Raw genomic sequence first — 23,789 nt, 5'->3', positions numbered from 1 at the left:
TTGAGAAAATATTTCTTGTGTCACTCCCTAGAAAAAGTAACTGCAGAATTGCCAATAATATACAAAATTTCTCCAGAATGCAGAAGTCCAAACTTGGGATTCATGGAGTGAGCAGAATAAAACTAACTGCAGAATTGCCATTGTGTAGACTTTCTACAAAGGAGTTGCAACTTTGAGATACACATTGGATACCTTACCTTTCTTGAGCATCATACGTCTTAATCTGTTCCTTGAGTACATTGTAACTAGCTTGGAGTGCCTTGAGTCTCTCTAATCTCTTACTGTGAGTTGATCGCATCTCCTCCACCTCGGCATTCTGAATGAAGGATCAATAAGAGAAAGAAATCAAGACTTGGGTATTGAAATGGTTTAATTTCATAACGGCTTTGTTGAATTATTCTCAGTGTATGGTGCCAAAAACCTGCCAAAATGTTGTGCCATTTGTAGTACTGGTCTAACAAAAAATAAAAAATTGCTTCTTACAATGCATTTCAAATTAGTCACTCAGTGAGGCTCATGGCGCTCCAACATTATTAACCTTGGTCACTGGGCAAGTTATTTCTTTCATTTTTTAAACCTTGCAGTAAAAACCACTTAACATGGGAGTAATTTTCAAACAATGTCTTCTGATCACCAAGAAAAATATGTGAACATTTAAATGTTCAAGCCTTTCTTCTCGGCAATTGCCTTGAACTGGTTGCCTGTAAACTGCAATTCAACATGGCCTTATTACCTTTAATTTCAGAAGTTTCCTCAAGTCGGCAATCTTCCTGCCATTAACATCTTGATCCCTCTTGTCCACGTCTTCTGAAGGTGCAATCTCAGGACAATCTCTATCGGTGTTAGAGGGACCATCTGCTTTGAACCGTTGAGGTCTACGAGGGGACAACGAGCGAGAACGTTTTACCTGCTGCCCTCTCACTGGAGTCGAAGAAACCTGTAAAAACAATTTCAACATAAATCTCAGTATCGAACCTTGAGCATAGAGCTCCATTGCTGAGGTCAAATAATAATAATGGGTATGTGTTTACATACCATGCGAAACTCTCAGCTAATGAGCGGTCTTCCTTGTATCATCATATGCAAGGGGTATGACAAATTCTTTACTGATTTAAATTATGATGAATAAAATTTATCACAGTTGCCCATCACATGGGTACTCGTGACTCGTGAGTGATAGTAGGGCTAAAAGAAAAGAGAGGGGGTGGGGGAGAAGGAACATGGTTAAGAACTTTATGGTATAGCAAATTATGTGATGCAAATGACTTTATATATGCACAGGATTGACAAGACCTGTGAATATTAACAGGATTTTACAAGGGTCACTCCAAACACAATTTTCTGTCAGAGAAACTCACAAAATAAACTTACTGGTCTGTATCTTTCATCAAGCTCATTTCTGACGTATCTGAAAATGTACAGAAACAATTATTGAAGAAATTTCTACATTTAATGCCCTTTTTAATTATCACAGATACTGAATTGCAAATAGGAAATCTACAGCATCGAGCCTATGATATTAGAATTGATCTCAAATTATCTTCGTTTTTTTCTCTTTCAAGTCTTCTAGGAGATCCATACTGCTGAAAAGAGAATCAAATTTGAAGTTTTTGGTCTTCTTTTCTTTTATCAAACCAACCTTTCTCTCTCTGTTGTTTCCTCAAACCATTCCTCTCTTTTGCTAAAAGGTTTGCTGCTAGTTGCAAGGTTGACCTGGGTGCTTGAGTCCCTTGTTGCTTTCCTTTGTTGCATCTGCTTTTGTGCTGTGATCAGTTTCTGTCTTAACTGCTGCTCTGTAGACTTAGTCGACTTATAACGAGACTGAAGTTCTTGGTACATCTGTTTAGAGAGACAGCACAGCATTGTTTGTTTGAGGAGTATGTTCCGTGCTAAAGGTTTCAACAAGCACACCATCCAACAATAGTGTGAAATTTCCACAAAAATCTGTGACCACCAAATTTAAAAAAAATTGATTGCAGTTCACTTACTGCTTGGAATGAAGACGTCTCAACTTTGTGCGCATCTTCCTGATTCTTTAAAACTGAAAAACAGAAATGACAACCAATCACAAACTAGAAAGAGCAAAGCAACACTCAGGCACCAAAAATAACATCTGGTAAATATGTCATGGGGTTTTGATCTGAAACCTTATTAGGGAATCAACAATAATTTTGAGAGTTTTGAGAGAAGACAAACCTTTCTGAGTGTCCATTTGCAGTGTTTGAAGCTGTTGTATAACATCACCTTGGTGCGTGGTATGCTCAACAGCTTGGGTATGAGCAGTCTGTACATCGCGTAGCTCATTCCTAACAACAATAACCAGCAAACAGGTTTCTCTTTAAGTGAATTATCACATAAGCAACCAATCAATCAAAAGGACTGCAACACAATTTCATGAATCTATGTGTTCGCATTTTGTTTTCTGGATCTGGATAAACATTCTCAACGCTCTGATTAGAGCCAAAAGAGAAGAGGAGTTAATGAAGAAATTTCAGTTTTAGATGTGGGAGGAAAACCCCATAGAATTATTCCAGGGAAAACCATTGCAGTCAAGTAGGGACTGAAAACCCAATACACATACATGTAGTGCCCCCAGTTGGATTCAAACCGGGATACGACAGGCGAGGCAAGACACCACTACACCAACCTGAACGCCATTAACAATAATGTTAGTTTTATTAGCTAAGACATCAATGAGGGATTCCAGGAAATGGAGTAGAATTAAGCGAAATAACCCTGCTGTTAGTGTTCTGTTTCTCAAAGTGTAAATTTAATATGAAGGTGGTGGCGGGTTAAAAAACTTTCCTGGGTTTTCGTTTCCTGGTTGGGTTTAAAAGTGTGAACAGGGTTTTGGAAAAAGGTAATCAACCCAGTTTTTCAAATAAAGTTCAAGACCTTACCTCAACTTGGTCTCTTCCTGTAGATGCCCCATCAGCTCCTTATTCTTTTTCATCAACTCTGCTCTTATTTCAAGAACCACACCCTTAGACTCCTTGAGCTTCTTCAAATTTCCATCCTCCTGGAGTTTTTTATTGTGGGGGGAGCAAGAAGAAAAGTAATTATTTTGTTCTATCACAACGCCAGACTGCCGTCTTGCAAAAGTCAGATGTTGGATAATGACTCACCTCATTAACGACTCTCTCAGCTGTTTCACTGATCTTTTGTACATCTTTCTCCAGATCCTATACAGTGAAAATTAATATTCAAGAAATCAAAACTTAAAAATTTAAACCCTTCGTTCCAGAGCACACTGATCTAAACGTTGAGTTGTCAACCACTGGTTCTTTTCAGAACCAACACTACTCAAACGAGGTTTACTCATAGTGTTACCTCAAACCTCACCTAATTATACTCCAGTGACCAAGCAAAGTTTCAAATTCTACATTCGTTCCTAATTTATTCTACCTCAAGTGTTTGATACACAACATTTTTGGGTTGATATTTATCACCTACCTTAATGCGGCTTTTGTAATCCACATTGACAGCTTCATACTTCAAGACTTCCTTCCTGGCTTTCTCAAGGTCAAGGGTCAAACGTGTGACTTGCTTCTCAGATTCTAAGCATAGAGCAAGGTCAGAATCAGTGACACACTAACTGAGAATGTATGTACACATGTACACATGTTATTGATGATCAAGTCCTCTGATACATTCAACATGAGAACCTCTGAACCAGCATCTGGTTTATCAGGTTCAATCCCAATGTTGGGTTCACATTACACTGATCATTCAGCAGAGTTTGTTATCATTATTTCTGTAAATGTCCTCTGTAATACGGAACAGCGCCCTCACTTGTCAAGAAGTGAATACAGAATGAGTTCTAGCTTCATTCACATACAGATACATGATTTCAAACTAATGAATAATATCATCTCTAAGAGGAAACACGTAGACCAAACCAACCTTCCTTCTCATTCTCCAGCCTTTCCACTTTCTCCTGGTGGATATCTTCAATGTTCTTCATTCGGACTTCCTTTGACTGCAACTGTGAAAATAATCAAGTTTAATCAACATCAATTTATTTGTATATTATTTACTCTGCCCCATTCACTCTGCCCCTTCCCCCTCCCTCTCCCCCGTCTATCTAAAATAAATGTCTTTGAGTTCAGAAATCGATGAGCAAAGTGTCAATTTTCTACTTTACCTTGACAGCATACCAGTTTAACATTTTGTGGCATGAAAACTGCAAGGCTGAGTTCATAATGAGGAAAACAAAATAGTGTTTGTTTGTGAAAATGGCCCTCTTTTGGATTTCGAATTACAAAAACATCAAGACACAAGGTTTCTAGAAAAATAGCAAGTTAAAAGACCAGATCATTGAATATCTAACGAAGCAATCTCTAAAGTAATCATTCCTCACTGGCAGGTTTCTTACCAGCTCTTCCATCTGCTGTTGTTGCTCCCTCAGGTATTTATTCTCCGATCTTTTATCTTTTTTGTCGTCATCCATCTCAATTTTCCTAAGAAATCAATACAAAAATAAATAATAATAATAAATAAATAGTAATTACAACATTTATAGAGCGCTAAATACGGATGTTTCTAAATAACAGTACAGTAACAGAAGATTACTTCCCAAAATGACACAATTCCAACCTTTTCATTTTCTTGAAACAAATCACAATCTTTCATTTAAAAAGTTGTTCACACTTTTTCCTGGAAAAATAAGGGATTGCATTAGATACATGATCTCTGTTAACCTGGTTTTAGTATTGTTGATCTTGAAAGTCTTTTCAAAAAGAATTTAACCTTTTCCATTCTGGAACTGCTAAACCACTATAAGATGAAATTCCAGGCCTGGTAGAAATGTACATCATAATTGGGGGGAAAAAAGAAAATTATTACCTTGATACAAAGTTTTTAAAGTCATCTTGTTTTTGTGACAGCAGCTGCAAGAACAGAAATAAGAAGATTGTTGGACAATGAGCTGATTACCTGCAAGTCCCTGCAAGTGCAGGGGCACACCATGTATGTAGATAAAGAGCTATCCAGGTGTGATAAAGTGCTATACCTACAAGTAAGAACCTAGTATTATTACTATTTCTATATTATGTTATGTCAACAGGTGGCCCACACTATGTAAATTCAAGGTTCTTTCCTATTTCTTAGTAAACTCACCACATACCTTACCCCCCAGTACAGACCATTTCTCCCCCGTTGACCACTACATCCTACAATCTTATTCTTGGAAATGATGTCACTAACCATGTGATTTCTCTGTGACATCGTTTCTAAATCAAGACTTCCGCCCACCTAAAACCCTTTCAGATATCTCTGATGTCATATTTTCCTCCAATATTATTATTATTTTGAAATTGTTTCCTTTTTGGGTCGATAGATGTGTTACAGACATGGCTCAATGGAACATGAGTGATGTACCCTATGGGGAAATAGCCCTGGGTTTGAGGTTGTAATTACGCTGGTAATAGGTTAATTGATTTACTGTGCAGGATGCCACAGGAAACAGTGAAACAATATTTCTGTCACCGACCGCCATTATTGTTTACAATTTGTTCACCTCGTTACCGATTGTCTGCTTTTTTAAATGTGTCAATTCTGTCATAAAAATGTTTGAAGATGACAACAGATTGCCTCCAAAGAAGATGAATCTATTACCATGGTACATATAATAACCAAATAAGTATTGCATGCTCTGTGATGGGGTCCATGCTTCTCCTCAGTGTACAAGACACTGTGATCCCAATCAAAGAGTGCATCAATTGTATCATGTTTATGTGACAAATCAAATACAAATGTATCATCATTAGATCTGATAAATCAGAGAGCAAGAGTGATTCCACCACAACTTACCCTCTCCAGTTCTGCAATGCGGTCATCTTTAATTTGTAAAATCTCAAGAATTTTTCTGTCCTTCAGCTCAGCTTTTTCCTTCTCTCTGAAACAGAAGAAACAAATTGTAAACCATCCATGATTTAACCGCATCAAGGTCTTCATTGTTCATTAGCATCAGCTGTAATCTTTTAACAAAAAGGTCAACTGAAGACTCAGCGAGAGTCAACGCTGACGAAAAGGTCTCAAACTTGGAACACAGTTTTAGGAGGGAATGTTGTTTTCACTTTTTGAAAACTCCTGGAGTTATAGATTGCAAGAATAACTGGAAGATTATTCAGCAAACCGCTGTCTTATAAATGTCAGTTTATATTAATTTGTGTTTTTATGTTAGGGCTACAATGTAGATAGCTAATTTGGTAGAGTGCCAGTACTAGGGTTCAGGTCACACTCTAGTCAATTTTTCATTGTTGTAATCAAAGTTATTAAAAACTTAACTAATAGTAATTTTCCCTTGTGGTTTATTAAATGATACTATTCAGTAATGATTTATTTAATTATCTTACCGTTGGACCACTAAGCTAATTGCTTGAGTCACATCTGGGCTAGCTACCTGAAGTCTCTTCCATAGTGACCATACAAACTCCTTGTCTGCCTGTAAACCAACAGCAAAATCAAATAGATGTTATATGTTTTTTTTAAATACACATCAGTGTACTAAGAGTAAAAACTTCAATATCTTTTTACAGTTGCTTTGAAAAGTTTCCAGCATAAAAACACAAGCTTGTAAAACGTTGTTTGGTCACCGTTTTGATTAGTTAGAAGCATTGAGTTGATTAGAAACAACGATTTAATTTAAAGTATTTTTAAAAAGAAGGGTAAAAAAGAAGAGAAAAAGAAGTTGTTTTTTATCTCACTCTGAAATGTACACAGGATTACAGGAAACATGTTTATTAACAGGCTGGATAGACCAGAAACTTTCTAGGGCATAGTGATTATTCGAATTTACTAAGAAAGACATTTCATAAAAAGAAACAGTCCTTATGTGTAAGAATAAAATAAAATCTCTGCTCATAAAAAGTTCTTGGCTGCCCAAAAAATGGTGCTTAGTTTAAGTGCCTCAATTCACAGTTCTAGAAACAAAGTTGGCCACTACCCAAATTCTGTTCTAGGGTCATAGAGCCAGTCTGACATACATGCAGTCAGGAGCCATGACACCCTTACGTCAATTTACACACTCAGAGACCACGCCTAGAGCTAGGATGCTAGGAAGTCACTGTCTGGGGAAGAAACTCTATAGCTCTATAACTTAAGAAGGACTTACTCGAACTGCTTAAATGAGAGAAACGAAATAATCCGTATAAATATCCATATTAATCCCCATTATGTGGAAATTAGGAATGACATATTCCAGAAAAGGAGTCAATAAGACCAATTAGTGGTGTACTGTGTGTAAAAACATTCATGCTTTATACTAGCAGTATGAGAATCCAAACTCATTCCAACTGAGAGTAAACCATTGAGATGAATAGTGGATAGTGGAGGACTTGTTGGCTAGTTTATGGTCACCATGTTGAAGGGCCTTCCCTGAAACTGACCTTTAAGGCATTGTGCTCTAAGACGGTCGTAGATAGTGCTATAGGTCTAAAGAACTTATTATTATTATGGATTAAGCTTGGGCGATATCACGATATTATCGAAATTGCGATATTAATTTGGAAACGATTTCGATATCGGATCGATTTGGTTTTAATCGAAATATCGATATATCGCAATTATCGCGATATATCGCAATATCAATTAAATATCACATTTCCTAGCTGAGACATCTTGCACCCCGTAGGTTTGGAGTAAAACCAGAAGAATAGGTCATAAGAACACCTCTCTTATGCTATGACTGTCTCTTCTACAACTTTTACTTGGAGTTTGAAGACTGGTGATGTCAAATTTAATTAATCGCGATTATATCGAATATCGCGATATATTGTCGGCGATATATCATGAATAAAATAAATCGATATTGCCCAAGCTTATTATGGATCCGCCCTTAAATTAATGATTATTTAAAACTAATGAATATTGTATAACTTTCTGCTGAATCAGTCCATCAATTAGGCAGATATATTTATTAGGGGGCAGGAGGGGGCAAAGAAGTAATGTTTGGGAGGGGGGCTCAACATTTTTGTGTAAACAAATACCCACAGAGTGATTTGAGTACAAATTGTTTATGCGAAGGAATTTAGAAAAGTTGACCTACTTTTCTCTACATTTAGTAGGCCTATCCTCTCTCTTGTAACATTTTTGCAAGTGGAAAAGACAACAAAAGTAAACAAGCTCCTGTAAAAAGTGATGAGCTGCATTATGCATGTTATGCAATGTTGTGTATTCTTTTTGTGCTGGCTTGATAACCAATAAGAGAGGGATACACACTTCCACTTGGTGGGCAGAGCTAAGAAGTTTTATGCAGAAGCTACAGCTTAGTATTTGGCACCCCCCACACAAAGATATATTAACATAATATGGAGACAGCCAAAATAGGGCTAGTTCGCTCAGTTGGTAGAGCGCCGGCACGTTAATCTGGAGATCATTGGTTCAAATCCCACTCTAGTAAATTTTTCTTTTTCAACCCTTAATCAGCTTAGCATAGAATGAGCACTGTTGAAACAAAACCAATCTGCACTGAAGTTAGACCCAGTTACTGGGGTGCTGTACTCCTTTTTTTTCTTCGAAATTTATAATGACAAATTTCTTTGGGAAAAGGAGTACAGCGCCCCAGTAACTGGGTCCTCATTGAAGTTAAGCTCACCTGACACTGAGCTAGTTCCTCCGACAGCACCTGGTTCTCTGCCTGCAACTTACTCAACTGTGAAGAGGTCATCGTCTAGTTAGAAGAAAAAAAACAATAACATGAAACATACATTCATAGTATAATATAAACAATTGTTTCCTCGAAACACATCAGAGGAAATGGTTACGAAGTTGGATGGGGGATAAAGCTGATAAAACAAATCATTAAATGGCTGCACCAAAGTCCAATGACTGTATTATGAGTATGATGATCTTCTCTCTTTCTCTGAGGATATTACATTTTATCAGAATCAAGAAAACGACCTGGTGTACACAAAAAGTATTACGCCAGTAAACCGCCATGCACTGCTGGGGCATGAATAGTACAACCATCTAACTTGTTTGTAGCGACAGGTCTGACCTTGCAGACTACCTGTTAACCAAAAGTAAAGTAAACACAGTGAGAAAGCTTTTTAAAAAAAAGACCTTTGGAACTCCGAACTAGACTACACAGTAAGCTGTACAAAAAAGTGGTTTGTTTTTATTTTGATACAATACTCGGTCCCAATACTCAACAAGGGTCAGAAATGCAATGAGCAAACATTGTCTTTTGATGAACGAATCAGCAGTAAATTAAAGGACATGCAACTCTCTGATTTCTGAGCTCCACGACAGCAATCCTGCCATCCATTTCAATTCAAGTTCACTTCCGGGCAAAACAACTTAATTCACTCAAAATGGCACACAGTACACACGAACACAATCTTATCTACAGCCTCTCCATGAACTCGGAGAAAAAAACTTTTAAAACGTCAACAAAACTATTTTCAACTAAAAGTAAAACGACGAACACTTACTTCTTCCTCCAAACTCCTTCCCATACGAGCACTCTCCTGAAAAAACTATTTAGCTTTATCCATGTTTACAGCAGCAAAAAAGCAAAACCAAATCTGGAAAACTTCAGTTTGAATATCCGCGCTGCCATGTAAATCCTGCAGGTCTAGCACACATATAAATTTTGTGTGTAGTTTCGTGATGGACTGGGCCGGGAACCAGTCTATTTTGGTGTCGCATGTTGTCAATGTCAAACGTCATAAGGACTGTGTACAAAGACACGACGGGTCCGCAAAGCACACACTCTAGCTCTCTAGCGAGAGCAAGCCACACAGACACACGGGGAACAGAGCCGACCGTACTGGGAATTTCACAATGGCAACGGTGAGTTAAATTTCACATTTTCTCTATTTCAGCGACATCTGATGGCGAAGAAATTACCCAACAGTGTGGTTTTGTTAAGTGCAGTCCGGGTGAGCTTGGATCGGGAGTCGCTATGTCACCCTGTAGATGTTTAATTTCGTGTCATTTAAGTGCGTTTCGCGACAGGTCAGACTCAGAGAAACAAGTCGCGGTGACACATCTGACAACTACGTGCGATCGCGTATACACGACAACAAAATGCAGCCGCCATCACATGCAGATGGTTTTCAGTTGACCTTTTTGTTTAACATTTTCTAAACAGAATACAAGCTGTATTAATTACTGTGGTGCATTTGACGAAAGTGGATGAATTTTACTGTCGATGTCTAGATTCTGAGAAATGATTGGTTTTGTTTGTCGTGATCGTTTTGATGAGTTGTTTGTTTTTGCCTAGGCGCTATATTCAGGTTTGTCTTCTTTTGTGAATCAAGCTTTAGAGATCGAGGGCAGGATTTTATTCTGAATTTAATTTTCCAATGTTTGTTTCCATTTGCCAAAAGGGTAAAGCCGATTTATCAAAAACTTTGTAAAAAAGTTTTAATCTAATTAAATAAGTTTGGTGCATCTTGTATTTTGTATATTTTCTTGCGGTTTTTACATCAATGAAATTTCTCAGCCCTATTAACAAATTCTAAAGCTGAGATCCATGCAGTCGTGACAGACCGTAAATTGTGATGTGATCTGTTCCATGTCATTACGTTCTCATAATGCGTCGTGTCTGTGTGTCTGTCGGCGTCATTGGTTGATGCATGGATGGCATGAAGTATGTGGTGGGGTAGCAAGGGGTCATTTACTATCATCAAGGGATTGCACCAAATATTTGCTCCGTGACTAGTGAGATTATTTCGTCACAAAATGTGCCCTCAGGAAGAAAACAATATTTTGACCAAATCAAAGCAGTGATTTGTTGTGTGATGACATTATCTGGCTATTTGAGGAATGTCTTCAATTCAAGCTTGGCTTGGTGGTGACATCAGTTTTCTTTATTTAATATGTGTGTTTTTTCCCCATTTTCCCCTCGAAGAATCAGACTAAGTTAGTTGATTTAGAGTTCATGATCTTTATGGAATGACTTGCTAAAGGTGGCCCCTGGCAAATCAAACAATGACAGTGATTGATTCCAGAGTTCTTATGTTAAGATTTCTAGAAAATATTTTTCTTTTCAGATGTGACGATGAATAGTTTTTAGCAAATATAACTACAGGAAGTATATTTCAAATAAAACAATTTTGTTTTTTAGTATTTTGGAAAAAAGAAACTTTTTATCTCAGAAAAAAAAGTTTATTCTTGTTTTCTTGTTGGGTTTTAGAAAAAAAAACCAAATAGTTGGGTTTTTGTTTTCACAAATAAACTTTTTAATTGTGTTGTGTGTACGAAATTGGTTTTGAGTTTTCTTACTTATTTGGTGTTGAGTTTTTTATACATTTTGGGGGCGGGTAGTGTTTTGGTGGGGTTTTGTTTTGTCTTTGCATTTTTCTCACAAAATATTATTTTGACATGTTGATATATTTTTCACTATGTGGGACATTGAATTACATGTATGTTTGCCTAAATTGTTGCACAAGATTTCATCAAACCTCTCAATAACAAAAATTACTGTGAGGAAAGATTGAGAAATTGCCTTTTTCACTCTTTTTGTTTCAAAGCAGCCTGAATCAACTGGAGTGTTCACTAATTGGATACTTTTTTAAATGTTAAAACCTCCCACTGTTTCATTATATATATTCCTGCTATATTTCCTTTTAGTGTCCAGTTAAGACATACATCATAATGTTTATAATATAAACTATCACCCTCCTGGCTTTAGGACCTATAATTCACATCCAGAAAACTTTTCTTTTTTTTAACAAACAACAACTTTTCGGATATTAATTTATTTTTGAGCAACTCTCAGTTTCTGGTTTTTTGAAAAAGCAAAATTTAACATTGTGAAATTTACTGTCATTCAAACAAAAAGAAATCCATAAACCACATATTGATAAGACTTGGCTCACACGCTCAACATCTAAAAGTTCAAAGGGTAAACACGGAAGTAGAAAATAAAGCAAAGAACTTTGAAGCTCACCTGGGCCTTATTTTACTATTTGTTGTAAAAGTGGAACCAAGCAAATTGCTTAAATTATTTACTTAAAAGCAGATGTTATGCTTTTCAAGGGACATACTAAATGTGTTTGTTTGGATGTTGGGATGGTTTAGTGTAAAAACCTGACTGATGCTAGTGCTGCACTGTCTAGATTTCTTAGCAATATGACACTGTCCCCTGGAGCAATTATTCTACAGTACAACTTTTAATTTAACTTAAAAATGTTAGAGGGGAAAAGAATTATAAGAAACTAAAACATTTTCTTTCTTTTTTTAATTTTTTTTTTAGTTTAGGATTTTTGAATGAGTGAAGCATTTGTTAATGTGGCTGTTGAAAACTCAAAACTAATTAACTAGATTTACTGATTTGAATTTGAAAAAATGAAAGGAAAAACATCTTTAATGGTTTTTAGCAGGAAACAACGTCTTGCCAACTTTGTGGGCTTTGTGGCTACTGCTCTGAACCTACCTCACATCTAAGTGAAATGAAACTTCCTTTAGCCCGCCTTCCCTCCCCAAAATAAATTCACTCGACCTCCTTTCAATTACCTCTTAATAAATTATCCAACTAATTCTGGTAACTTCGGCACATGGTCTTTCCTCGGCTGTAAAATCTGTCTTGAATCTTGGTGACAAATACTCTGCATGTTCGATACGCGTAACAGATACTATTCCTGGGGCTTCTAACTGAGGTGAGGTTTGTGCCCCCCTGCTACATATCCCAGCCTTTCCTCTCCCCGCTCCGATACAAGCTGGATCGCCAGGTGTTGGTAATCGATAGATAATTATAATTATGATGAAATGTATGATTTATTAGAGCCACTTCCTTGCCCGGAGCAGAGCTGTCTGAGGAAGAAGAAGGGGTAGATTGTCTGTTGTCCGAGGCACAGAGCTGCTCTAGAAAACGAGGGACAGACTTGTGTCGTCTTGTGTCTTGTGAATTGGCCCAGTACTAGAGGCTGTGATGTTCTACTTTACAAATGTAGGGGTTTAAAGCAAGTGTACACCTTTTGTAAAATGTCTGATGTTATACGTAAATATGTAATGTATTATGTTTCAGCTTTCAAAAATGTATCTTGAAGGGCCTATATACCATTTTCATGTTGCTAGGGGTACTTCCAGTCAGTTAGAAATTCAATGGCACATAGGATTATTTTGAGAAAGTTCCATTCTTGTTTTTAGTTTTAGAAGTAAAGAAGAAAAAGAAAAGAAAAAAGAAGAAAAACAAAGCTGTGTTCAGATTGCTAAAGGGGAAAAAGTACAGTAGTAAAAAAATATGACTAACTCTTTGAAAATAAGCATGCAGCTCATTGGTTATAAATCCTGTTTTGTTTTACAATTTTCAAAAGTTGTATTATGGATTACAAGCAGGTAAACAATGTAATTTTACTTTCGCATATTTATGTTTTGGGGTGAATTGTTTATTTTAGTGTAATTTTGTTGGTGGACCTAAAAACCTGTTAGTTGGGATGAAAGTTTTTCTATGTTTTAATTGATTTGTACATGGACACTTTGGGGTCAAGTATTCATACAGCTGCCAGGTTTGTTTGTGATGATAGACTAGATTGCCTACAAACAGAAAATATTTGATCGAAAAAGTAGTTTGTCGGCCACACTATGGCTGCCAATGTGGATGGTTAAGATAAAGCCGTTAACTAGTTAGTGTATAGACAAATTCTTTATTATGGATGGAGAGTAGAAAGTTTTAATGCATGCAAAGAATCAAGATATTTAAAACTGCATCGGGATTCCATTTTCATCTTGATTTATGTAACCAGTTTCTAAGAATGCAGCCAACGTCATTATCTTACTTTATCTCAGACAATTACATGAATGTAGCTCGATGATAGAGCCATCAGCAAGGCTGTAGTAAGTTGTATATTGCACAGAAGGAGGGCAATGTTTTAATGTAATGTGGTCTCAGAGATGACAGATGGCTGGTTATAGCAAGGAGGAAAGAAATAGACCTCCATAGTTATGGTAGGACTGGGGCTAAGAAAGATGCACCTTTAAGATTATCAACTTTTCTGGGTTTGTCTTTTTGATGGAGCCTTAAGCTTAAGCTGACATTTCTTGTCTAAGTAATCATGGACAGTTATTATGAAAGAGGGTGATCTGTTGTATAGTGTTTCTGGATCAGTAGAGATATTTGATTGTCATATGACTGTACTAAGGTACATCAATGCACAAAAGACCCACAGAACCATCATCCATGTTTCAAACGCATACCTGGTGACTTGTTAAGACTGGTTAATATATATTTATTTTTATTTTTTATTCTGGTCCAGTGCAAGGGACTGAGCTACAAGACATTGGCAAACATTCATAATGCTGTTAAGCAGAAAATACTGTTTAAGCAAATTCCTTTGTGCTTAATAATTTGTTGTGCCATAAGGTTTTATAAAATTATGCACACATTTCAGATTTCCATAAGAACTGGGCAGAAAAAGTTGTAATTGTAATCAACATGAGCCTGGCTTGTCCATTCAGGGGGTTTCAGGATCTGCATTGCAAAAAAAAAAACTGCTAGTGTGACAAATGCAAAGTGGTCTGGTTCGCCCTGTTTCTTGTCATAAGTTTCTTCAACAGGATGCAAACATAATATTTCCTTCAGTAGTGAGAGTCAATAATAATATTTTCTGACATATTGGTATGTATTTTTCCTCAGGCAATCCGTTGTACTCTTCCCAACTGTTCCTGTGAGTGTTTCGCTCCTGGGAAGAACCAGCTACGATCATGTGAGCAATGCCGCCATGGCTGGGTAGCCCACGGTGAGTACAAACTCATATTATTAGGTGTATTATAGTAACTCAATTTTAGTACATAACAAGTAATTAAACATAAATGTCAAGTGGGGAGTGTGTTGTGGAGATAGTAACAGGTAGTGTCTGTATGAATGTGTGTAGTCATGGAGAAAAAGAAAAAACAATTCCATTCAAAAAAGGTAGTGAGAGCATAGTATTTCAGTGGCTCTCGGGACTAAATGGTTTTTAGTGCAGTTTTCTGCATGGATTTTATGAAATTGGTTTTGAAATTGCATATTTTTGAGCTCCTGTTAAACAGGAGTTTATTGATCAAGAGTGGTCTTCAAACTAATGGTTTGACAAAAAGAAACAATAAATTATAAGAACCTTATAGGCAGAATATACAAGTTTAGTGCTTTTATAATATTATTATTTAAATGTGATGTTTTAGATGGTCATTTGTCAAAACTAATTTAGCTGTAACCTATAGGTTTGTGTTAGGGACAAAAAATCATTGCAGTAAAAAAGTCAACAGATGTCCCCCTCATCTCATGACTTTGACTGTTTTATAATATGCTACACAGTCTTTTAGACATTCCTTCTCAATAAGACAAGCAAAAACTGGACACCCAGTTCTAAATTTCCAGCAAATTTGCTGTGGACACCCTTTTACAAAATCCCGGCTCAAACCCTACTGAGCAGTCTTAAAACATCCTTTCACTGGTCCATGAATGTGTGTCCGATATAACTTGAGAATTTCTTGCCACTGAAGTAATTCTTAGTTCAATGGTTTTAGGTTGATCGAACCCCTACCTACTCTATATAGGTTCTACAGCATGTAAAGTGAGCGAACCCCCACCCATACCGACCCTAGACATGCTAGAGTATAAAGACATCCTTTCATTGGTCTATGAATGTGTGTCCAAAATAACTTGAGAATTGCTTGCCACTGAAGCAATTCTTAGTTCAATGGTTTTAGGTTGACCAAACCCCTACCTACCCTATAGGGCCTATAGGTTCTAAAGTGAGTGAACCCCCACCCCTACCGACCCTAGACATGCTAGAGTATAAAGACATCCTTTCATTGGTCTATGAATGTATGTCCAAAATAACTTGAGAATTGCTTGCCACTGAAGCAATTCTTAGTTCAATGGTTTTAGGTTGACCGAACCCCTACCTACCCTATAGGGCCTATAGGTTCTAAAGTGAGTGAACCCCCACCCCTACCGACCCTAGACATGCTAGAGTATAGAGACATCCTTTCATTGGTCCATGAATGTGTGTCCGATATAACTTTGAGATCGCTTGCCACTGAGGCATTCCTCTCCCCATCACATCAATACTCTACAGCTCTGGACAAGCTCTCCACCAGTCAATCCTTCCCGTCACTCCGAGCTGAAGTCGTCCACTCAGACATCGTCTTTGACATAGCCAGCCTGATACTGTATGGAACCCAAGCTACACCGGTTCGCTTGAGGATTCTGCTGGATCGTCTGTTCAGCGTCTTGAAGAATGAAGAGGTGGATAGGATTCTGCAGGGGCTTGGATGGGGACATGAAGACTATGCAAGAGGGTACATTCTTCAGGTCAGTTTCTTGTGTGTTGTTTATCATTTAACCTCAGCCGTTCCAAATCTTTCAGAACTCCTTATCTTGCTGTTCTGGAGTTTGATGAATTCATGATTCAGACCTCTGACAATACACAGTTCTTATAGCGCTTTATCACATCCAAGGGCACATCCAAACACTTTCTTATTTTTTACAACGTATGCAGAGCTATTTTGAAATAATATTAACATAGCAAAAGAGAATGGTTCACAGGGTGTTGATGCAATCTGCTGCCAACCATAATTGAAAACACTGCGATGAACCCCTCCTGTTAACAATTCCTGTACTGGGTTCTTTTACAGGCATTACACAACACATGGGACCTACAACTAAAAACCATCCAAAGAACAACATAATCATAGTCAAGTGTCTTGTTCAGGGACACAAGTGTCACAAGTGGGACCTAGCATATTGCATAGGTAGCAGACAAATTTGGCGGCCAGCTTGCTCATTCACTGTGGGTTTGCAGCATTACATTATCAGTTTGCTTAATAAATAAAGCACCAGAAGATAAGTGTGCCATTTCTCGTGTTTATGGTAAGCAGCGCTATGCAAACAGTTAGCCACGGTTTGAAAAATGCCCCTAGTTTGCTAGACCAGTGTGAAGCAAAGACAACATCGGTAAAAACTGCTTTTCACATATTATTTTCCGATATGGAAATTGGGTTATGATTCAGATTTTAAGTTGCTCCAAAATGACACCCAGTCTAAGTCTGGCGCCTTATCGTTCACCCAGTACAGGACAAATTAATGTCACCATTGAAGCAGGCATCCTATATTTTTTATCCCATCAACTAATTGAACACACTGATGTAGTAATTCAACCTTCCTTAAATAGTTTTTCATATTTGTTTTATCTTGGAACCCACAGGATGCAGACGGAAAAGTCCTCGAGCAGTGGACTTTATCTAGCAATGAAGAGGAGCCCGTCATTTTGAACCAATTCCTTCGTTTCGGCGAGACCAAGTCCATCGCCGAGGTCATGCTGAAGGAGCTCCAGATGAAAGACTCTCAGCAGGTACAGAAGAAGAACGAATCTGATATCCGGGCTTTCATCGAGAGGATTAGTGGTGGGCGTAAACCGGTAAACAATTCGTACAGTGGAAATGCTGTGGAGAGACTTCCAGTGACACCGGAGTCACCAAGAACTTTACAGAAGTCGCTGCTGCCAGTAGACATCCATGGACCAGATGCAGAGAGGCATCAAACAACGCCCCCTAAACCAAACACTGAACATAGATGCTCAGGTCAGAGCCCAACTGTAGCAGCGCACAACATCCATCTTGCTAACTTAGAACAAACAGTGTTAAACGCTGGAGTAATCCACTCTAGAGTACCCTCATGTAGTAGGGTTAAGACAACTCCAGAAACCTCAAAGAAACCTCTTGTGAATTCAGTTCACAGAGAACCTTCCCCAACTACTTCCAGTGCGCCTCCATTACTGAGCTGTAGTGTGAGTATGTTTCCACACTCAGTCAAACGTCAGTCTGGTTTCTCATATAAGGGCCTCAGAAAAGTCGCTCTTTCCAAGCGGCGAACCTGGACACCATACTCGATTCTTCCAAACAGCAAACAAGTCAAGTGTAACACGTGCGGGAAGTGGTTCTACGACAAAGGTACGTGGAAGATCCATTTCGGGGCGGTGCATCTTAAAGTGAAATACAGGTGTACAGTGGAAGGATGTAACATGGCGTTTAGCTCCTTACGGAGTCGTAACCGCCACAGTGCCAATCCGAGCCCACGAATCCACAGAACAGTTTATAACAATCGACGCAACCACATTAACAGACGGAAGATCGGCTTTCAGGATGAGGAAGCTCAGCTACAGCCTGAGACTCCTGAGAAAGCTGAACAACACTGTGATAATGAAGATGATGTTGCAATGGTAATGGATTCGGATGGAAAGACAACAGAAGATGGTGATGTTGTGATGTTGGAAGACCAAAAGCAAGGCACGGATTCTAATACTGCGTTCAGTGACAATGATAATTCCGTCACGTCGCTTAATAACTCATCCCCGGAAATGATCATTGAGGATGATAATCCCCAAGATGCTCTCGATGACTCGTTACCAGAATTTATGGAAGATCTCAAAAAGGAGGACGATGATTGTCCTCCTGAGAAATCTTCAGAAATGGAACCTCAGTCCTTCCAGATGGATGTAAAACCACCAGACATCCAAGAACAATCACATCCAACTAGAGAATCCCCAACTATGCATCATTTTAAGAAACGCAAAAGCACTGCTCCGAGGAAGGTTTTCATTCAGAAACAAGAGGAGGAAGCGGATTGCCAGGAGGACGTCATGTTCAAAACAGAAGACATGACATCTCAGGAGAACAACATCCAGCAAGATGCTGAGGAGGATGAAACAGGGATAGACTTGGATGACATTACCGAGTATGAAACGAATAACGCCGACCAGTCCAATGAGCATCAGTACATTCCTCCTCCAATGTTCAATCATAAGGGACGACCGTCTCCAGACAGGACGTCCAGCAGTCAACCTCAAGGTATCGACAGCCTCCTACGGGAGCAGGATAACCTTAGATATCACGTCGCTGAACAAATGGGCATTGGGTTAGACACCTGTTTCTATATCAACAACGAGGGCCTTCCCTCGTGCTATCTGTGTGGTAAGACATTCCAGAGCAAACAGACGGTCAAAGTCCACTACCAGAATGTCCACTTGAAACTCATGCACGCTTGCACCATCGATGGCTGCAATGCAATGTTTCCTTCGAGACGGAGCCGAGATCGACATAGCACCAACTTCAATCTCCACAGAAAACTTTTTGAAAAAGGTGTTCCTTTAAAGGACGGGTTCGATCAGGTCCACCCACCTGAGCCGACGTTTGGTCTGGCACCAGGCCAAGGAAATGATTCAGAAGAAAGACCGAATCACAAATTGCCAGACTCGCAGAGAAATGCAGATTTTTCGGAGGAAATTGGAACGAGTCTCCACCCAATAGCCGTAACAACTGATCTAAATTTGGAAAATAGCAATAACGGAATTCAACTCTCATCCACTGAAATTGATCTTAGACTAACAGGGCAGAATCTTCACTCGCCCCCGAATAAGCTCCGGTACAACATGCAAGATCATTCCGCCCCGTCCTTTGAGACGGCCCCGCCCCAGCGCTTCATCATGCAGGTAGATCAGAATGGACAGTCCCCTCTAGCATACAACCCACCCTTCAACTCCCAAAACGTCACACCCATCACCCCGCCCCACGACCGCCACCCCTTCAAGTTTGTCGGCAGTCTGATCTGCAATATTTGCAAGAAGGCGTACAGCACCAAAGATACCCTGAGAACCCATTATAAGAATATCCACCTGAGGGAGATGCATAAGTGTACTATTCAGGGATGTAATCTCATGTTTTCCTCTGTGCGGAGTCGGAATCGACATAGCCAGAATCCAAACTTGCATAGACATTGTCTTGAAGCTGACGGAAACGCAGACGGGGCTGATCATATTTAGGGGGAATTCCAACAATGAGTCAACCTTATTTTAACAAAAATCGCGAGGGGGGATATTTTTTAAGTGTGGAGTAGACTTTTTTATGTAGAGGGAAGTTCTTGGTGCATGTAAATCTAAGTATACGTGGAAGTTTTATAGGGGTAGCATTAAAAACAAAAGTTTGAACTGTCAAAGAATACCCACAATCTCTAAAACATCAAGCCAATTTCATTGCCTAGTCAAGGTGTAAAATGAGGTAGTAGTTTCATCTGGTACATGGAGTTGCTTTAGCAGATAAAAATGTTGCGCAAAATGCAATTTTGTTCTGCAATTTGCAACCCATGTGCTGAGTTCCAATTGCTTCATTTTAACTTACTGATGTTGTACATGAAAGCAAAGGGGTTACGCATGAAGGCTGGAATAACCGAGAGTTATCTCTAAACACCATTGATACAGTAAGGTCTTAAGAATTAAGTACCATACATAGTAAGCCATTTTCCTTGAATCGGGCATAGCAAATGTTACACAAAATGTCTTGTTTGCTACTCAAAAATCATCATAACCTCAGACCTTGAACTTTGCTCCTGAAGAGGCACAGCAGTTATGGGGGGAAAGTAAGTTTGTATTGGAGCCTTGTTGAGGGCACCACAGCAAAATCACAGGGCACCACAGCAATTGCTGTGTGTCATTGTGAGGCCTGTTACCTACTCAATATTAGCAATCAGTTTGCACAAAACTTGTTTAACTGACGATCAAAATATTTTGTAATGCAAAATTACATGATGAATAAATTTTGGAACACAAACTTAAAAGTAAACCACTCAATGAAATGACCTCACCCATTGATATTAATAGTAACATGTTCACTCATTTAATTTATTGATGCCCAAATTAGACATAATGTATAAAAACTACTCTTTTTATTGCATAGATGGGAAAATGCAATTTTGATTCATTGATTGTCTTCCAAAAAGTATTGTAATTTTATTATTTATTCCAAAAGCGAAGAAATTAATGCAAGGGTGACATTTTTAATTCATTGCTTGTATGTTATAAATGCTACAAGGGATGTTGTTTGTGTAGTATTATAATGACCTTTTAAAACTTTAATTACTTACTTATACTATTCATTTTTATTCTGACATTACCAAAGTTATACAATTTTCTAAAATTATGAAATATGTACAAAGAAATGGTTGAATAGGATGTATTCCTAAACGCCCCCCAAAAAATTTAAATCAAATATACGGGTGCATGTACTCCTGCGCAACCAAATTGTACCAAATTGCGGAATGATATTAATTTTTTTCTAATTTCATGCGCAGTTTGAGCTGAGGACGAAACTGTCAAATGCCAAGGTGTAGGCCTATACAGAACAACAGTCGGCCAAAGATGTGCCTTCTTTTGGTCTCAGTGATGGCTCTGTTTGACATGTTTTGAGCCTTTAACGATGTTACTTAAATATGCAAAGGGTTAATTTTAATTCAAAGGGTTAATCTTAATTCACTACTTATAGTGCGCATATTCCATGTATACATGTACATCCCCTTAAGGTGATCCCTCTCCTGTAGCGTCCCGTGTTGTATCATAAACATGGGTGTAATCCCTGACTATTTGCAGTTACAGGTTTTAACCTGCAACTGTTTAAAAATGGGTTCTGACAAGCACCCCCGAACAAAGATGACAAAATAGGGAAACCGCAAACATTAGGGGTAAATTCTCAGTTGGTAGTGTGCCAGCATGTTAATCCGGAGGTCATTGGTTAGAGATACTGAACACTATTGGTAATTGTCAAAGACCAGTCTTCTCACTTTACTTTAGTTCTTACTTGGTATATCTCAACATATATGCATAAAATAACAAACCTATGAAAATTTGAGCTCAATTGGTCATCGAAGTTAAAAGATAATAAGTAAAGAAAAAACACCCTTGTCACACGAAGTTGTGTGCTTTCAAATGCTTGATTTTGAGACATCAGAATCTAATTTTGAGGTCTCAAAATCAAATACGAGGAAAATTACTTCTTTCTCAAAAACTACGTTACTTCAGAGGGAGCTGTTTCTCACAATGTTTTATACTATTAACGGCTCCCCACTCTTTACAAAGTGAGGTTTTATGCTAATAATTATGTTGAGTTTCTAAAATTATTTAAAATTTACCCAGTCAGTTTCCCTTGTGGTACAAAGAAAGTGAAAATACCAGAAAAGTTACCTGTAACTCTTCAGTAACAACTCAAATTAGTTTATATAGTATAGGATAAAGAATTGAATTGGGAAAATATTAATGAAATTGTGAATAGTTTTGGTAGCGTGTCATGGTCGAGAACATCGGACTTGAGTGGTTAAGTCGTCCTGGTGTGAGTTCGAATCATGGTCGAAACGCTGTAGGAAATTGGCTATATATAAAACATCTATTTATTATTATTATTATTAACTCAGAATTCTTTTTATGGTTCATACCGGTTTCCATTCTCCCAAGGAGTTACATCCGAAATATTGTCAGTCTTGAAATAAGTGTTTGTAAGATTCCAAATCACTGTTACTAATTTCCATCGCAACAAGTGACTATATTTTTTACCTCTTGAGGGCGCTTTCACATCAATATTCCTTGCATCACAATTACAGTTCTATCTTGTTTTGACAGCCTGAATGTTGTTTTCAAATATGAGCCGCTTAATTTACAGTAACAATAAAATCAATGGAAGGGGCACTTTTACTTTTACTTTGCGTCCCATTTCACACACGCCCTCACAAACACAAACCACCATTCACCAGTCTCTCTTAAATGTAGATCGGCTTAAACTTTAACAGGTTGTTTGTTTGAGAAAATAGAATTAGCTGTTGCAAACAACTTACCAACCAAATGGACCGAGAGTATAAATGCAAAAAATAGTTAATGGCCTGACGTTTCGACCCTAGCAGAGTCTTTCTCGAAGGCTAAATGACAACACAACAAACATGAAGGTTGTTTGTTTGTATGACATGTATGATGTGCATTTTGAGCAAAAGGCGGAAAAATAGTAGACTCTTCCTAAAATAATGACTTGCCTGTAAGGAAATGACGCTAATAACAAAAGTTGTAATGTAACAAGTATTAAAACATCAGTATGTAACTGGAGGATATTTATGTGTAATGCATGAATCATTTGTACTCGGTTATATAATATTGAAACTTTTCTAAACTTGGCAAACTGGGCTTCTGAAAAGGTTAACACCATATTGAGCATGGTAACTAACATAAGACACAATGTGGACCCACTTCATAGAGCTGATTTTATTAAGCAGAAAATAATTGCTTAAAAAAACAACAAGTTTCTGCTTAGCAGAAATGTCGAGCAGGATACCAGTCACAAATTGTACACACATCATGGTAGTTTGGCTGGTAACCTTATTCTGTAAAGCATAACTGTTAGCTACTTTTTGTTCTAAAGCGGCTCTTTGATTATGAAATTGGGTCAGGTCTCAAGCAGGCAGCAAACACTTGTTAGGTACACATGTATTGTATTGGTTTACTTAATAGATTGCAAGGCATCGTGGTCCACCTCTTCCCTCCCCTTCCCCAACTCAGCTGTAATCAATAAACGGTATCATGTTTTTGCTCCATTGTTTAGGGAAAGTAAAACAGGTGCTGTACTTTCGGGGGACAGTAAGACCCTTTCTCTATGGTAAGACTTAATAGTTCAACCAAAGGTGTAAGCCAAGAATGCATTCAGGCATTTTGTTGACGCTTTTTTATTAGGGAACCCTATTGTTCTGTTTCATTTGTATCATGAAAGGTATGGTACATACATGAACAAAACTGATACACAATTTTAGAATATGCAGGCATGATATTCTTCCGTTTAGCCCTCAGCAAAATTGTCCCTAAATAGCCTGAGAAGTATAAAAAAAATTAAAAAAAAACAGAAAACACCGCTCGAAAACTTTCTTTGCCATAAGCAAAACATTGAGTGGGGCTTCACTCAACCAGTGTACATACTACACTTAAAGTGTTGGCTGGTAACCTGTTTCTGCTGAGCAAGACTGTTATATGTGGTTAGCAAGTTTTCATGCTTACAGG

At 38.0% G+C, this 23,789-nt stretch overlaps 2 protein-coding genes across 3 annotated transcripts in view; one reads left to right on the top strand and one right to left on the bottom strand.

Moving 5' to 3' along the window:
- The window catches only part of LOC117295300 (centlein-like), a 41,564-nt gene extending 32,003 nt beyond the window's left edge, over positions 1 to 9,561 (bottom strand). Inside the window, exons 1-16 of the mRNA XM_033777858.1 lie at positions 9,435 to 9,561; positions 8,597 to 8,671; positions 6,357 to 6,445; positions 5,812 to 5,896; positions 4,846 to 4,889; positions 4,376 to 4,460; positions 3,904 to 3,985; positions 3,454 to 3,557; positions 3,126 to 3,182; positions 2,901 to 3,019; positions 2,197 to 2,306; positions 1,989 to 2,041; positions 1,640 to 1,839; positions 1,372 to 1,408; positions 734 to 937; positions 198 to 316 (exon numbers count right to left, since the gene is read on the bottom strand). Coding sequence (XP_033633749.1) covers positions 198 to 316; positions 734 to 937; positions 1,372 to 1,408; positions 1,640 to 1,839; positions 1,989 to 2,041; positions 2,197 to 2,306; positions 2,901 to 3,019; positions 3,126 to 3,182; positions 3,454 to 3,557; positions 3,904 to 3,985; positions 4,376 to 4,460; positions 4,846 to 4,889; positions 5,812 to 5,896; positions 6,357 to 6,445; positions 8,597 to 8,671; positions 9,435 to 9,458 — 1,487 coding nt within the window. The 5' untranslated portion in view covers positions 9,459 to 9,561. The remainder of the gene's footprint in view (positions 1 to 197; positions 317 to 733; positions 938 to 1,371; positions 1,409 to 1,639; positions 1,840 to 1,988; positions 2,042 to 2,196; positions 2,307 to 2,900; positions 3,020 to 3,125; positions 3,183 to 3,453; positions 3,558 to 3,903; positions 3,986 to 4,375; positions 4,461 to 4,845; positions 4,890 to 5,811; positions 5,897 to 6,356; positions 6,446 to 8,596; positions 8,672 to 9,434) is intronic.
- Positions 9,562 to 9,706: 145 nt separating this feature from the next.
- The window catches only part of LOC117295301 (zinc finger protein basonuclin-1-like), a 31,065-nt gene continuing 16,982 nt past the window's right edge, over positions 9,707 to 23,789 (top strand). Inside the window, exons 1-4 of one of the 2 annotated variants that reach the window (XM_033777859.1) lie at positions 9,707 to 9,795; positions 14,585 to 14,687; positions 16,011 to 16,246; positions 17,139 to 21,521. In XM_033777859.1, coding sequence (XP_033633750.1) covers positions 9,787 to 9,795; positions 14,585 to 14,687; positions 16,011 to 16,246; positions 17,139 to 19,751 — 2,961 coding nt within the window. In that variant the 5' untranslated portion in view covers positions 9,707 to 9,786 and the 3' untranslated portion in view covers positions 19,752 to 21,521. Of the gene's footprint in view, positions 9,796 to 14,584; positions 14,688 to 16,010; positions 16,247 to 17,138; positions 21,522 to 23,789 lie in introns of those variants that run through there. The other variant, XM_033777860.1, reaches the window with a different exon arrangement.

The sequence above is a fragment of the Asterias rubens genome, chromosome 10, assembly GCF_902459465.1.
Source record: "Asterias rubens chromosome 10, eAstRub1.3, whole genome shotgun sequence".
Taxonomy (NCBI): Eukaryota; Metazoa; Echinodermata; class Asteroidea; order Forcipulatida; family Asteriidae; genus Asterias; species Asterias rubens.
Note: the sequence above shows the minus strand (reverse complement) of the source record. Positions and strands in the feature narration are given on the sequence as shown.